The 15,566-nt window shown below is 38.9% G+C and overlaps 1 protein-coding gene across 2 annotated transcripts in view; it reads left to right on the top strand.

Moving 5' to 3' along the window:
• csrnp3 (cysteine-serine-rich nuclear protein 3) overlaps nucleotides 1-14,044 on the top strand; it is a 56,256-nt gene extending 42,212 nt beyond the window's left edge. For both annotated transcript variants that reach the window (XM_079880336.1, XM_079880337.1), the window contains 3 exons: nucleotides 6,668-6,927; nucleotides 7,010-7,306; nucleotides 8,739-14,044. In XM_079880336.1, the coding sequence (XP_079736462.1) occupies nucleotides 6,668-6,927; nucleotides 7,010-7,306; nucleotides 8,739-9,857 (1,676 nt within the window). In that variant the 3' untranslated portion in view covers nucleotides 9,858-14,044. The remainder of the gene's footprint in view (nucleotides 1-6,667; nucleotides 6,928-7,009; nucleotides 7,307-8,738) is intronic.
• Nucleotides 14,045-15,566: the final 1,522 nt, after the last annotated feature.

Raw genomic sequence — 15,566 nt, 5'->3', positions numbered from 1 at the left:
AAGCATCAGTCAATGCATTTCTGACATTTCTAGTGTCTGGGAAGCTGCTGCCAAACTACATAAAAAGCATAAAAAAATTATTATCATAAAGCAAATAATAAGCCATAAAGAGTAACAAGTTATAGTAGTGTACTTTAAAGAATACCATCGTATTATCATAGTACACCATTGTGTTTCTGAGTGAATTTCACAAAACCTGTCAAGAACATGTCCGGGTCATATTTCACATGTAATCTGAAATATAAAAGTAAGAAATTATATTTTTATCATAGAAATGGTCTCCTACTTTCAGACTTGGAAACATGGAAAATGTTAATTGCTTTTCAAGTAATTTTTTTTCAACCAATCACACACAACTAATTCTTCTTCAACACTGAGAAACGTCTAGGTTACTAATATAACCACCGTTCCCTAAAGGAGAACTGGGAGCCCAGTCACCTCCAAGTGGTAACAAAATGAGCCAATGGACATTGGCAAGTGACATTTGCATGCCGGGTCACACCTACCCGTACATACGGACATACGGGTATAAATATGACCGGCATTACTCACTTCATTCATGTTTTGCTGAGGAGCTGAGACAGGGATCCTGGCTATTCAGCAGTGGTTCAGGGCTTTGGCAGGGGGGATGTAACGTCTCTGTTCCCTCCTTTAGGGAATGGGGGTTACAGTAGAAACCTAGACGTTCCCATTCAGTCAGTCAGTTCAACGTTACGTCGGACTGACGTCATGAGGTCGCTATGGAAAACGCCATAGCCACTGAACTGTGTTACGAGTGTTGGAGACGCAGATGCTGGCAAGCTGCCGCGTGCCCTTTCGGCAACTACTCTCACGATGTCCTAACCTACCCAGCTCCCCAAGTAAGCCTGAGGGGAAGTCCTCCATAGCAAATTGTATGGAAGGGACAGGACTTACTGTGTGGACGGTCGTAGCTGCTGTTCGTGGAAGAGTGCTTCGGATCTCAATTCTCATTGTTTTCCAGCCATGACCAGTGTTGTTAACGCTGGGAAAGCATGTCCCTCTGCTGAAAGGATGCTGGATGAACTCGACTCAGGATTCACCAAGTGGGGAACGCTTGTATTTCTCTGTTAGAGGGGAATGGCCATCTCGCATCTCTGCAAGGTTTAGCCAGAGATGGCGTTCCCGGACCACCAAGGTGGACACAGAGGGCCCACGCCGTGATTTCCGTCACCCAGACGGCGAGGTCAGTCACTGTGCACATGTCCTGCATCAACCCCGGCTCAGAACTACCCTTGTGCATTGAGTGCTTTGGTCTGCAGGATGGCCATTGTGTCCAAGGTGGAGATGGTCTGTCCAGCGGCACTGTGAGGCTTAGCAGCCAGAGCTCCAGGTGGCGACACTTTGCAGGTATAAATGCACCGCAATTGCATGATAAATAAATAAATCCCCACAAACCCCCTGACCACCCCACAGTTGAGGGTAGTGAGAGAAGAAAATGTTTTAAAGTGCACTAATGTACCTCCATACTACCAAAGCTCTTCATGCACTTCAAGGAAGAAAGGCACGGGGGTGGGGCAAGGTGATCTTCGATTCGCGCCCTGAGTCCCGAAACCAATCATCCAGTCCGTGGGGGGTTTTCCCGCCGGAAAGCTCTCGCTGTAACCCTCAGTCTCCCAAAGTGTTGAGCAGACCCGCGGCTGTGTTTTTACACACAAGCGGCGGCTGGGCAATAACAAAAGGGATTCAAGCCTTTACGAGAAAGGAGAGTCACGACCCGCGTGCCGACACTTCATGTTGCCATGCGAGAACATGAACCACCCGTGAATGCCGTCTCACTAGGCATGTGAGACAGCGGCTGTGTCCGTCAGATGAGTACGGGAAACGACTGCATCCAGGAATGCACGGACAGAGAGGCTAATGATCTAACATGAAGAGGCGTGCTTGCTCTTTTAGGAAATCTGCTCTTACGCGCCAAAGCACAGAGAGGTGAAATTCTGCACTTATCTGTGCACAGCCCTTTTTAGGATGCGAATCACCACTGTATGCGCCCTCACTCCGGCAGGAGAGATCTCCTCAGAAATAAGCTCTTTTTAGCAATTAAAATTGCTGTTTCTCTGCACAAGAATCCACTTCACTGGAGTGACTGGAATGAGCGATCGCTATTCTCAACGGCTCGGCTCCAAAGCAAAATATGAATGAAGTAGAGGTGGAACGGTACACAGAAGTCACGATTCGGTTCATACCTTGGTTCAGATATCACGGTTCGGTATGAGTTCGGTACAATGGAGGGAAAAGCAAAACAAAAATGCAGAAGGCATTTTTATAAATGTCTTAACCCTTGTATTTTTTTAAATAAGTTTTATTAATAAAGTAAAGGCATAGAACCAGTTTATTTGTAGTGCATTGCCAATAGTTTTATATAATTAGTTTATTAATTAAATTAATAAAAAGACCCTGAGATGTGTTTGGTAATTAGACCTGAATGAATTTAAAATTAATTTGCTATATTTCAGATCAATATATTTGTTTTCCTTAAAATTTTAATTAACACTAACTTCATTCTCATCTGAATTATAAATAATTTATTTCTGTATAAAATAATACTACCATTAAAAAAAACAATGGTAATAATTAAAAAACCAGAGCAAGAGAAAGAGAGAGACAGAGCAAGAGAGAGAGTGTGCGCGCGAGTGAATGACTTCATTTTGAAGCTTGTTGGTTTAATTAATTGTAACTGACTGGGAAACCGAAGTTTTCCCAAACTTGCGATCTTAAAGAGGCCGGCAGGTCCTCTAACTCTTGTGGGTCCTCTAACTCTAACTCACTCACTGGACCGTCGACCTGACAAAAAACTGCATACATAGGCGGAGCTCGGCGTATAAAAATACTATAGTTACTACCAGAGCCGTTGAAAGACATATTTAACGGCTCTGGTTACTACTTCAGAGCTAAGGTGGGGCTACAGATTACGTGTCCCTAAAGAACCCACGTATCTAACAGTAGTTCCGCATTACATTAATTAATTTGCATGTGAGTTTTATTTATTTTTATACCGTGTATTCTCAGTGGAAATTCATGCACCGAACCGTGACGCCCGTACCGTTTCAGTTCAATACGAATACATGTACCGTTCCACCCCTAGAATGAAGTGAGTAATGCCGATCATATTTATACCTGTAGATGTATACAGGTAGATGTGGCTCGACATGCAAATCTCACTGGCCAATGTCCATTGGCTCATTTTGTTACCACTTGGAGGTGATTTGGCTCCCAGGCGAGATCCCATGACGTCAGTTCGACGTAACGTTGAACGTGACTGACTGAATGGGAACCATTGTTTGCAGTAAAGTGATCTGCTTCAGTTCTGAATTTCCTGAGTCAGACGAGGTAACTTTTCGTAAAGCAAACAAAAAGCCACAAAGAGTGACCACTTCTAAAATAAATACGGATTAATTAAGGCCAAATAAACCGAGCTGTTCTGTGAGATGTTGTTTTAGGAAGCCGGTTTTGTCAATCATTCCTGATTCTCTTCAGCTTTTTGCCCCTGTTAAATTCGAGCTCTCCATCACCTCTCTGAGGTCTTTAATGTTTTGTGACGCTCCTCCACTTTGATTCCGTCATTAAAAATAATTAGAAGTTTATGTGCACCAGATGTCTGCGGATGACCCACAGTGCAGCGAGTCCCGGAGGACGTCTGATTCCTCCTTTAGAAAGCGTTGCTCTTTCAGCACAGCTTCAGAGAGAGGTTACATCTACATTAAGATGTGAAATGTAGCTCATAATCATAAATTACTGATGTTCAAATCAACCTGGATTCCTGGAACTATTTTCAGCAAATGAAACATGATGAAAAGCCAGTGTCTGTTAGATGCAAACCCTTTGGTGACATGAAAGGATAATACACATGGCACTAAACTGATTGCCATATTCATTTACCTTGGTATGCACATGATACGGCAATGTACTGTCCAAATTCTTCCGGTCGGTAAGATATTATAATATTTTAAAAGAAGTTCCTTTTGCTCACCAACACCGAGACTTAAAAATACAGTAAAAACAGTAGTATTGTGAAATATTATTACAATTTAAAATAACTTGTTTTCTATGTACAGTAAATATATCTGAAAATGTAATTTATGATCAAAGCTGATTTTTTAGCATCATTACTCCAGTCTTCAGTGTCACATGTTCTTTGGAAGTCATTATAATATGAGAGTTAATATGTTAAATTAAGAGTTAAATATAACCTGGAAGTGTACGTTTTGTTTGTTTGTTTGTTTGTTTTTGAATCACCTATCCATAGTGCGTCTAAAGAAAAAAAGACTTGTATCAGGACTCTCGTGTAAAACTGAAATTGCTTTTCAAGTCATTTTCTCAAGCAATCAGCCTCTGCCTAATTCTTCTTCAACACTTCGCCCCTGCACTCAGAAAGCTCAGTTTGCTTCAGTTCTGCTGGAGTTCCTGAGTCAGACTAGGTTAAGCGCAGTGCACACATTCATGTGTGTGTGTAATGTATTCTGCTGGTGTTTCTGGGCGGGGGACCGGCAGCAGCAGATGGTTCTTATTTGTCCTGTTTGTGTCAGACATGAAGGGAGCTGTGGGAGAGAGTATCAGGGAAACTCCACTCTTGTGGAGGCCAAAACTGGGGATATTTATACAGGCTATATTTACCATCCCCCTATAAATGGCCAAACAATAAGAGCCAGAGGCGTGCAGAGGACCGTGGGACCACTAGAGGAGCAGAGGAGAATGTCTTACTAACACAGCTGTGAAATACTCCTCTACAAAAGTTTCATAAATATACACTTCTAAAAGTGATAGTAAATACATTTATAATGTAACAAATAATTTCCATTAAAAAATGCTGCTTTTTTTAAACTTCTATCAAAGATATAGTATGAAGCAACACAACTGTTTTCAAAGTTGATAATCAAAAATGTTTCTTGAGCAGCAAATCATCATATTACAATGATTTCCAGAAGGATCATGTGACAATGAAGACTGAAGTAATGATGCTGAAAATTCAGCTTTGATCAGGAATAAAGGAGATGTAAAATACATATTCAAATAGAAAACAGTTGTTTTAAATTGTAACAATATTAGTGTTTTTATTTTATGTTATTCTAATTTTTCAGATCAGCTAAACCATCTTAAACCAGCAAAATGCTTACTAAATGAAAATGCCACTAAATGAACAGATTAATGAAATTTATTCAGTTTCATTCTTATGTACCAATAACATTAAAAAAGCAATATTTATCCTTTTTTTTAACGTAATATTTTAAAACAAGCACTGTGGGGGGTAATGGATTACGAGTAACGTGAGTTAAGTAATCAGATTACTTTTTTTTCAAGTAACTATAAAAGCAATGCATTACTTTTAAATTCACAACAAAATATCAGAGTTACTTTTTCAAATAAGTAGCGAAAGTAACTTTGTTTTTCCATGTATTGACTGACAGCTCTCCTGTCCCCATGCTGAGAGAAATCGGGAGTAAGTGTAGAGGCGTTGGCCCTGTCCCAAATGGCACACTTCATTGCACTTGCAGACTTGTGGACTTATAATGGCCTCCTCAAGCGTGTGTCTGTTTAGTCTGTTTAATTTGCATTTCCTTCAGCCTGAGGCTTATTAATTTCACTTTTAGTGTGAAACGGCTTTTACATTTGCCAAAAAAAAAATTTATAAAAAAAAAAACAAGCAAGCCCAGGCCAGGTGTGAAAAAGTAACAAAAAAGTAACGTAACGCATTACTTTCCATTAAAAGTAAACAAGTAATGCAGTTAGTTAGTTTTTAGGGAGTAAAGCAATTTTGTAATGCATTACTTTTAAAAGTAACTTTCCCTAACACTGAAAGTGCCGAGTAAAGTGCCATGCAGAGACAATGCAAGTTAATTGTTAAATCAGAATCATTTGAAATAAATTAATTTTAATGGACAGGTTGAAAGCACTGATTTGTGCAAATGAATCAGACTTTTGAACAATCTTAGTTAGGTTTAAATCAAAGCCGTTATATACTGAATATACACTGCCTGGCCAAAAATAAATAAATTACTGTTTGGATTTAAATAGGCAAATGCTTAAGATTCTATGATCGGATTATTATTGCAGTGATTATTATGTTTCTAGCATGTTATATTTTTGGCAAAAGTTCTTCTAACCCAGGGATGGGCAACTTCGGTCCTGGAGGGCCACTGTCCTACAGAGTTTAGCTCCAACCCTGAAAAAATCACCTGCCTGTAACTTTCTAGTAATCCTGAGGACCTTGATTAGCTTGTTCAGGTGTGTTTGATTAGGGTTGGAACTAAACTCTGTAGGACATTGGCCCTCCAGGACCGAAGTTGCCCATCCCTGTTCAAACCCTAATTCATTCCTGTAGCTCTAACAGTAGAGCTTTGTGCTAGCAACAGCAAGGTCATGGGTTTGATTCCCAGGTCATGCATGAACTTATAATGTATAAATTGAACGCAAGTCGCTTTGGATAAAAGCATCTGCCAAATGCATACATTTAATATAAATAAATCATTGTGAAATTCTGAATATTGGAAATTTTATATCGTAGATAAAATCAAATATTGTAAATATTTATCCATCCCTATATCCTAGTCCTCAAATCACTGTGCTGTCACATGAAAGATGCATATTAGTGTCTTTCAAATTGAATAACCAAACTGTAATTTTACTTAGCTTTAATTGAATGTCTTTTTAGCATCGTCGATCCTGAAGCGAGAGAAGCGGATGAGGACGAGGAGGGTGCACTTTGAGAAGGTGACGGTGTATTACTTCAGCCGGCGGCAGGGATTCACCAGCGTGCCCAGTCAGGGTGGCAGTACACTGGGCATGTCCAGCAGGCACAGCTGCGTGCGCCAGTACACACTGGGAGAGTTCGCCATGGAGCAGGAGAGGATCCACAGAGACATGCTCCGAGACCACTTGAAAGAGGAGAAACTCAACTCCATCCGGCTGCGGGTACGCGAAAAGAAAACATACGTTTGCTATTGGATATATTGTGAATGTCTTCATGAAATTTGACCTTTTGCATGCTCCTCAGTTGACGAAGAACGGCGCGGTGGAATCCGACGAGGCCAACGCTCTCACGCTGGACGACATCTCTGACGATGACCTGGACATTGATAACACAGAGGTGGACGAATACTTCTTCCTTCAGCCTCTGACCACTAAGAAGCGACGCGCTCTTCTGCGCTCATCTGGCGTCAAGAAGCTGGACGTGGAGGAGAAACACGAGCTTCGAGCCATCAGGGTGTCCAGGGAAGACTGTGGCTGTGACTGCAGACTCTTCTGTGACCCCGAGACCTGTACATGCAGCCTCGCCGGCATCAAGTGTCAGGTATGATGAGCAAACACACACATACACCTGTTAGACACATGTTATCACCGATGAGGAATTCTAGTTCTAGTTCTAATTATTTATATAATAATTAATAATTGAATGAATGGTTGCACTTTATTTTAGAGTATACGTGCACTTATGTGTACTTAGTGTACTTACCTAGGAAAATACTGGTTAATATAAGGTAACTACATGGGTTAAGGTTAGGTTTAGGGCTAGGTTCAAGGTTAGTACCTAGTTATTACCCAGTTATTGCCATTACTATAATAAGTACATAGTATGTACTTGGGGAAGAGGACTGTAAAATAAAGTGCTTACGAATAAATTAATATTTCAAGTTAATCAAACAAAAATCTCACACACTCTCACACAATACAAATTATAAATTATATAAAGTATGTCTATTGATTTAAGGAAATGCTGCCTATTTTATGAAAAAATTGCATTGCGACATTTTCATTTTAAAATATTATATAATGTTTATATGTGTACTATTAACATTCAAAAAGCATTTTTTTTTATAAATCAATAAATTTCTTTAAACCATTTAGATTTTTTGCATTGCGACATTATTTTCACTACTGTAATAATGCATACATTTTGCTTTTGATTTTCAGTGATGATTTTAATTAGATTCTCATTAATGTACTACTCATGTTTTTACAGTATATCTATTTTGCAATACAATGTTTTGTTTTAATTATTATAAAGACAAATACGCCCATGGTGTATAAACATTTTGCAATGTAAATATTCTAAATTATATCATTTTTATATTTACTAATAACTATTAAAATATTATGATTTTTTTTATTTAGTATTTTTTTATTTTTTTTACATTTTTAAAATGATACATTTTAATATTAATACTTTTTATTTTATTTATTTGACAAATTGATCATTAATATAATTTCAGGTATTGATTAAGGTAATAATTAAATAATACTTTTCACAGAACGGTAATTACAAAAAGAGGTAAAACTTACTTAATTGTCATCAAAATAATGCAAAACAAGCTTTAATTGTCATTAAAATAGGCTTCATTTAGCTTTTTTATTTATTTTTTTATTTTAAAGTGAACTATGACCCCAACATGTTCTTGAGACTCATTCAGTTGCTAAAACCACATCAGGTTTTGATTTATATCCCTTTAAGAGGGTCCTCATTCCCTATACTGTAGTAAAGCAAAGCCTATGAAAGAAATCTAGCATAGCAGACTAACAAGCATAAACGATTAAGATGTCTGAAGTTTAATGGAGGTATGCCCTGTTAAAACTGATTAAGATGTTAGACAGCAGACGTAGATACAGCTGGTTACATTTTACGCGGTACATCGAGTCTTCAGAAGAGAGAGGAGCTTTATTTAGAGCATTCCTGCTGTGTGTAATCCTAAACTGGCCTGTGCTCAAGTGTTCTTGGATGTCCACAGGTGGACCGTATGTCATTCCCGTGTGGCTGCACAAAAGAGGGCTGCAGCAACGCAGCCGGCAGGATCGAGTTTAACCCCATCCGAGTGCGGACTCACTTTCTGCACACCATCATGAAGCTGGAACTGGAGAAGAGTCGTGAGCAGCAGCAGAATCCCGGATCCGTCTCGACGGTCGGCAACGGATTCCACAACGACCCAAACGGTCACTGCAGCCCGATGGCGACGGGCCAGCATTCACTGGAATACGCGATCCCGGATACAGTCCCGCAGACCACCATCATGCATCTGCAGTCTGGCGACGACATAGACGAGGCCTTGGAAGACGAGGAGGAGGAGGAGGAAGAGGAAGACGAGGAGGACGAAGAGGAGGACGAAGAAGATGACGAAGATGAGGAGAACGAAGATGACGAGGATGAGAGCAGCAGTCTGTGCAGTCTGTCCGACTCCAGCACACAGAGCTTGGCCAATAGCGACTCTGAGGAGGAAGACGACGACGAGGACGAAGACAAGACGGAGGAGTTTGACGCGGGATTGGCCAATAGCGAGGTGGCTCCGCCCACTTCCGTGATGTGTTACTCAGAGAATACGGTCACGTCGGACAACCAAACAAACGGCAACTCCTACTTCATCAACTCCACCGCGGAGTACTACCCGATGGAAAACGCTAGTCCATCCGTACTTTTAGCCTCTGCCAACCAATCTAGTGAGCCCTACATAGGGGACACGGCCTCCTATCAAGACAGAGCCAATGACTCCAGTAGGGTCATGTCTCAGGGTCCCTTCAATGTGACCGCTGACCAATACACAGACTTCTCCCAGCAGCCCGAGCAGCCATACGCCAATCACCACTTGGCCGTGATTGGCTGTTGCGCCCCAGAGCCGGATAAAAGCGTCCAATCCAAAGGGACCTTCCTCAGCCAATCAGGAGAGCTGAACCAGATGGAATTCCAAAACTATCTGAACAACAATACGCAGGATACAGGATACAACGCCAACGGGAACTGTTACGTAGCTGAACAGCCAAAGGAGATGTCTCGCAATCTGCCCGATGTTTCGCTAGCGGACAACACGAAAGGACCTACTTTACTGGACGCTTTCCCCGAACCCACTCCGGTTTAGATTAAGAAAGCGGCAAGAGTATAAAAGCAGCCTTCGATGTTTCATTCTGACAAATTTCCTGTTTGACGTTTGGGGGGGGTGGGGACGGATCCAAAAATACGTATTTTTACTGAACTTTGCAAAGAACAAAAACAATTTAAACTGCAAAATCAGAGTGTATGATAAGCGTTAGGTTTGAAACATTCTCTACGCAAGTATGCAAACGCAAACGCTTCTAGATTTCAATAACACAGTGGGTCTCGTTCACTAATATTTTTATGGATTATTTCGTTTTTGTATGCACACGAAATTTACGCCTAATTCAACACCTCAATTTGATCTCAACCTCATTGTAATGTTAATGAATTTGGAGTATTCTAGATGAGCGACTATGGCCCTGTTTACCCCTGGTATTAAGATGCGTTTTGGTCGATCGGTTCACAAGTAGACGAGGGAGACACATTCCTGTTTACACCTTGTGTTTTAATCCGTCTCTTTTAGAAATCAGGAATGGTGAGAGAACATTGTGCTTGGTATGTTTTTCATCTTCAAACCAAACTTGGGTCTCCAGCCGACAAAGTTGAAATCCCGTCTGGCTAGCGCACTTCCCATAATGTTTATGTGTCAGATGCGTAGACGGAGAGTATCTGGTATTTTTCGGCTGTTCTAACACAATCGACCACATGAGCGTTTACACTACGAAAGCAATCCGGTCGAATGCGTTTTCGACTACCTCTGGAAGTGGTCGAAAGTGAACAAGCTTAAAACGTTTAGACCCCGTTTACACCTGTATTTAGAGTCGTCCACTTGTGATCCGATCGACCAAAACGCATCGTGATATCAGGTGTAAACAAGGCCTTTGTGTTAGTCATTTGCATAATAAATTTTGTACTTTCCTTACAACATTTTCTTTTACAGCCTTTCGTCACTCTCAGCAACCATATGATGCTTTCTAAAGAGAGTTTGTGCAATAAGATCCTCATATGCGTATATGCGTTGTTACACAGAGAAACCCCAGCAACTTTTCTTACTTTTTCATTGTATATGATGAAATATATTTAAGATGACATATCAACTTATGAAATGTAATCTTAAAGGTACACTGTGTAGGAATTTCTCCCACCTAGCGGTGAAATTGTATTTTGCATTCAAACAAATAGTGCTCTCTAGCGCCTCGTTTTTTCAAATGCATGTTGCAACTACGGTAGCCGTTATGTACCTAGAAGCTATGACAACATGTCTTCCAATACGCTCTATGCACGAACGCTGCTGACGTATTTCCGGTAGAATCTCAGTCAGCGTCTTTACTTCCGTATAGCACGTTCTATAGCGAAGTGTACTAGCGGCAAAACTTTCATAAAATTAATTTTCTCAGAAACGGAGACAACCATTTTAGAAACCGATTCGCTAGTCGGATTTTGCATGATATGAGAGAATACTCACCCTCAAAGTTGTCGACGTAGCTCGAAATATATAATTTAAAGCCCTTCTCTTTCTTACTCTTAGGTGTGACAGCTAACTGCCTCACAATATTGTTAACATCATTCACGTTAACCGCTGGAAGTTCTTGTAATCAGAGAGTGTAATTTGCCATTATCTCCATCTAATGCAAAAACGGCTTCCGACGCAACACCGGATGTAACTGGGCGGGCTGAGACGAAACGCGGAAGCGATCATGCATAGAGCCTATAGCACTTCATTGAGTTTTCTTTCGGGTGATGAGGTTTCGCCGGTCACGTTTCCTCTTAAATTGGCGACGAGGATTCCTTCTCCTGTGGCTCGGCATAAGTATAAGGTAGGCTAGTGTTTTTTGTCCCTCTCTGCTATTATAGTTTTTCAAAATGGCAGAACGACATGGAAGCCTCCTTGGACTTACCCGTCCAATGTAAATAAAGATAAGAAATTCTTTGCTTACGAGGAAGAAGTCAGATCATTGGCAGAGGTAATTTTACACCAATGAGGACATATTTATGAATAAAGACATTGATTTTAGCTAAAAAAAAATACTTAAAAAACTACACAGTGTACCTTTAACACAACTATAAGGCCACTCAGAGTATGTGATCATAGTTTCAGTTGTTCATTTTCTTGTGAATTAAAAATTTTAGTACGGAAATTTATGAAAACGTTTTGAAAAACAACAAATTTGTGCATACACACGTTTAGTGAAGGAGACCCATTGTTTTTAATGCAACAGAAGTTATTCTAGCGCCACCTTGAGTTGCGTTACCTCCTGAACGAGAACTTAAAGGGATAGTTCACCCAAAAATTTACATTTTGTTTGGATTTACTCACCTTCATGTCACTCCAAACCTGTTTAACCTTCACTCTTCTGTGGAGAACAAAAGACATTTTGAAAAATATTTTTTTCAATGAGGTCCAAAGTTGCTTGGATTCCAACTTCACAATATCTTCTATTGTGTTCTGCAGAGGAAAGACATGCAAGTTTGGAGTGACATGTGGGTGAATAAATGATGAAAGAATCTTAAAGGGTTAGTTCACTCTTCCGCCGGAGCTCGATTTGCGTACGGCAGTGATTATAGTTTATGAAGTTAAATAAATATGGATATTTTTCTCACAAAAAACAACGCTTCTCTTCAGAAGGCTTTATTAACCCACTGGAGCCATATGGGTTACTTTTATGATGGATGGATGCACTTTTTTGGGCTTCAAAATCTCAGGCTCTATTCACTCTCATTATAAAGCTTGGAAAAGCCAGGATATTTTTTAATATAACTGATTGTGTTTGGTTGAAAGAAGAAAGTCATATACCCCTAGGATGGCTTGCGGGTGAGTCAATTATGGGATAATTGTAATTTTTTTGGTGAACTAACCCTTTAATTTGTGGGTGAACTATGAGTCAGTGCTTGCAAAATGTTGGCCAAAAATTTGCGTTTACATACTAGCGTGAAGTATATTCCTGATCTTAGTCTCCTGCAAGGTTTCTTGTAATTTCAAAAGTTCTAGTTTTGAGCAGAAATGTGGATAGAACTTTTCTATGTATCTTGTGTTCGTGGTGCAAAAAAAGAAAAACTGAAAAAAGATTGTTGCTGTTAGTGTTCTGAAGTAAGTGTATATCTAAATGTTTGATAAAAGCATGTTTTTTTTTTAGCTTTCATCGCTGGTTTATGGTTTTGTAAGAGTTCAATGTACTGTAAAAGAGAAAATAATACTGTTGCGTTTTCGTACACATAATTCATGCTTTTAAAGAGTTGGTGAAAGCATGAAAACGGCTCTTAAAATATGTGCTGTTCATTTGCCTTTGCTTACAAAACCAAAACCATGATATTTAAGTTGTGAACACAATACATTTCCTCAACATAATTGCACTTTTCCATTGGCTGAGGTTACACAGAACTGTAACCAATCGTTACCTGAGCACTGAAGGGGGCGGGGCCATGTCTATGGCTGTGTTCCCAATGGAATACTTGCTTACTACTTACTGAATATTGCGTAGTATATACTAGCTACTTTTTTTAAGGGTTCATTTACATATTTTCATATATGTCTTAACATATATGAACATAATGTTTTTACATTTGGTGAGTCAAGAAAGACAAAATTGTCCTCATATTACTTTCCAGCAAGTGCACTGCATTTTTGGGCGTGCATTAAATACACATACTGCATACATAGTAGTATGTTAGCATGCTATTCTGAACACAGCCTTAGATAATGTTTTTACAACATATCTCCAAGTTTTTAGTGGAGACATAAAGGATGTTTTTTCCATGACACTAACAAGAAAACGATATATCATATCTATCTGCATTTGCTTTAAAAAGACAGATAGAAGACATAAAGTAGTTAGATAACAGATTTAACTTTTTAAACCAGATTAAGATGATGAAAATGCGGTCAAACTCTTTGTCTTATGAAACTCTGAGATACTAAAGTCTTACATTATATTTGGGATTATGCAGGGATTTCTGATGAAATGCACTTTGAAATGCATCAAGTTACTGCGAACGAAGCATTCCGTTTCCGTCAGGCGAAGATGATTTAAAAAAAAAAAAAGTGTTTAGAATACAAAATAAACTAATATTAGGTTTGTACAATAAAAATACTTTAAATTTATTGCATAATTGAAAGTATTGAATGGATGGAGGCCAGGAAGGTGAACAGATCTTTCTCAATTTATAGAAAATATTTTATGGCATGATGTGAAAATATTCTCTCAATAACTGTGCTTAAGATTTTGAGAGAGAGAGAGAGAAAAAAAAAGAGAGAATAATTCTTGTTACGGTTATTTAATTTAAAAATAAGCTATGACTGAACAAATCATTCTGAAGAGTTGTTTGTGAAGTGCAATAGTTTACAGTGTGATAATGACACACATTAAAGCTAATGTTTATTCAAAGGAGTGAATTCATTTCGCATCAGATTTCCTACCGTGTTAAAGGAAAAAACTCATCTAAAATAAAAATTGGCATTATTTACTCACCCTCATCCATCGTTCCAAACTGTTATTTGTTTTCCCTAAAAAATCATTTTTGAAAAATCTTCATACTACTATAAAACAACAGATATATATTTAAAATGGCACGAGGGTGTTTAAATGATCACTTAATATACATTTTTGTGTGAATTATTACCTTAAAGCACTGACGAGTTTAGATTTAAAGCCGTTTTTAACGCACAAACATGATGCCTCTGTCAGTTTGTTTATCCTCTTGATGAAAAAGAGAGTCATTGTCCAATGGAGAATGTCTCTCAATAAGCTCAAGACAGGACAATCAAATGCCTTTTATGCCATCAACATTGTAGCATGACCTCGTGGGGCGGTAATGACATGATCAGATCCTTAAAGGGTGAAATGTGTCCTTTAAAAACTCTATTCATCTTAATATTGCAGAGACAACTATAAGTAAGACCTTTTCCCTCATGTATTAATCCAGACAGCAACTCTTTATGCTACAGACATGAATTATACCTCAAAACATTTGGCCTGGAGAGGTGTATGATTACTTTCCCCTATGGAGAGCCATTCCCGACGCATAATTAATGTCATAATCAAGTCATATTTATTACATACTCAGTCATAATTATGAGATAAAGGTCAAAATTGACGGTCAAAATCAAAATGATGAAATAAATAGTCAAAATTATGATAAAATGTCATAATTATGATAAACAATTCTGACTTTTTCTCATAGCTATGCCATCAAAAGTCGAAATTGACAAAAACAATAATGACGTCAAAAATCGAAAGTGACAAAGTCATAATTATGATTAATATTATGATTTTTTTATGCTACAAGTGTGACTTTTTGTCACTTTCGACTTTTGAGGTCATAATTGTTTTATCATAATTCATAGTCATAATTATGACTCTTAATCTCAATTTCCACTGTTTATCATATAATTATAATAGCAGCTGGGATCATGGCTGCCAGTGGTGCAGAAATATCCCCCTGTAAAGATAAAGCAAGCGAAGTGTTTTCAGATGAATGTTGTGATGGGAATCTGGAGGGCGCAGCACTGGATCACTGCCTTGGCTTAAGTAACCAGTGGTTTACTTAAACGCGAATGCCTTCATTTTCTAATTCATTTTTGCCATTGTTTCAGATCCTACGGAGGCATATTCACACTGTTTTGCCTTCTAGAATTGATTTGTCTTTATTTCACCTCTTGACTTACACACACAGTGCTGGTACAACAGACCTCAATCTTTGATGCATTATGGGATATGAAAGACACGTGTACAGATGTAATGTCACTAAAGCGGGA

This window comes from Squalius cephalus (genome assembly GCF_949319135.1).
Source record: "Squalius cephalus genome assembly, chromosome: 9".
In the NCBI taxonomy this organism is placed as follows: Eukaryota; Metazoa; Chordata; class Actinopteri; order Cypriniformes; family Leuciscidae; genus Squalius; species Squalius cephalus.
The sequence above is the reverse complement of the archived record's forward strand: the minus strand, read 5'-3'. Positions and strand labels throughout refer to the sequence as shown.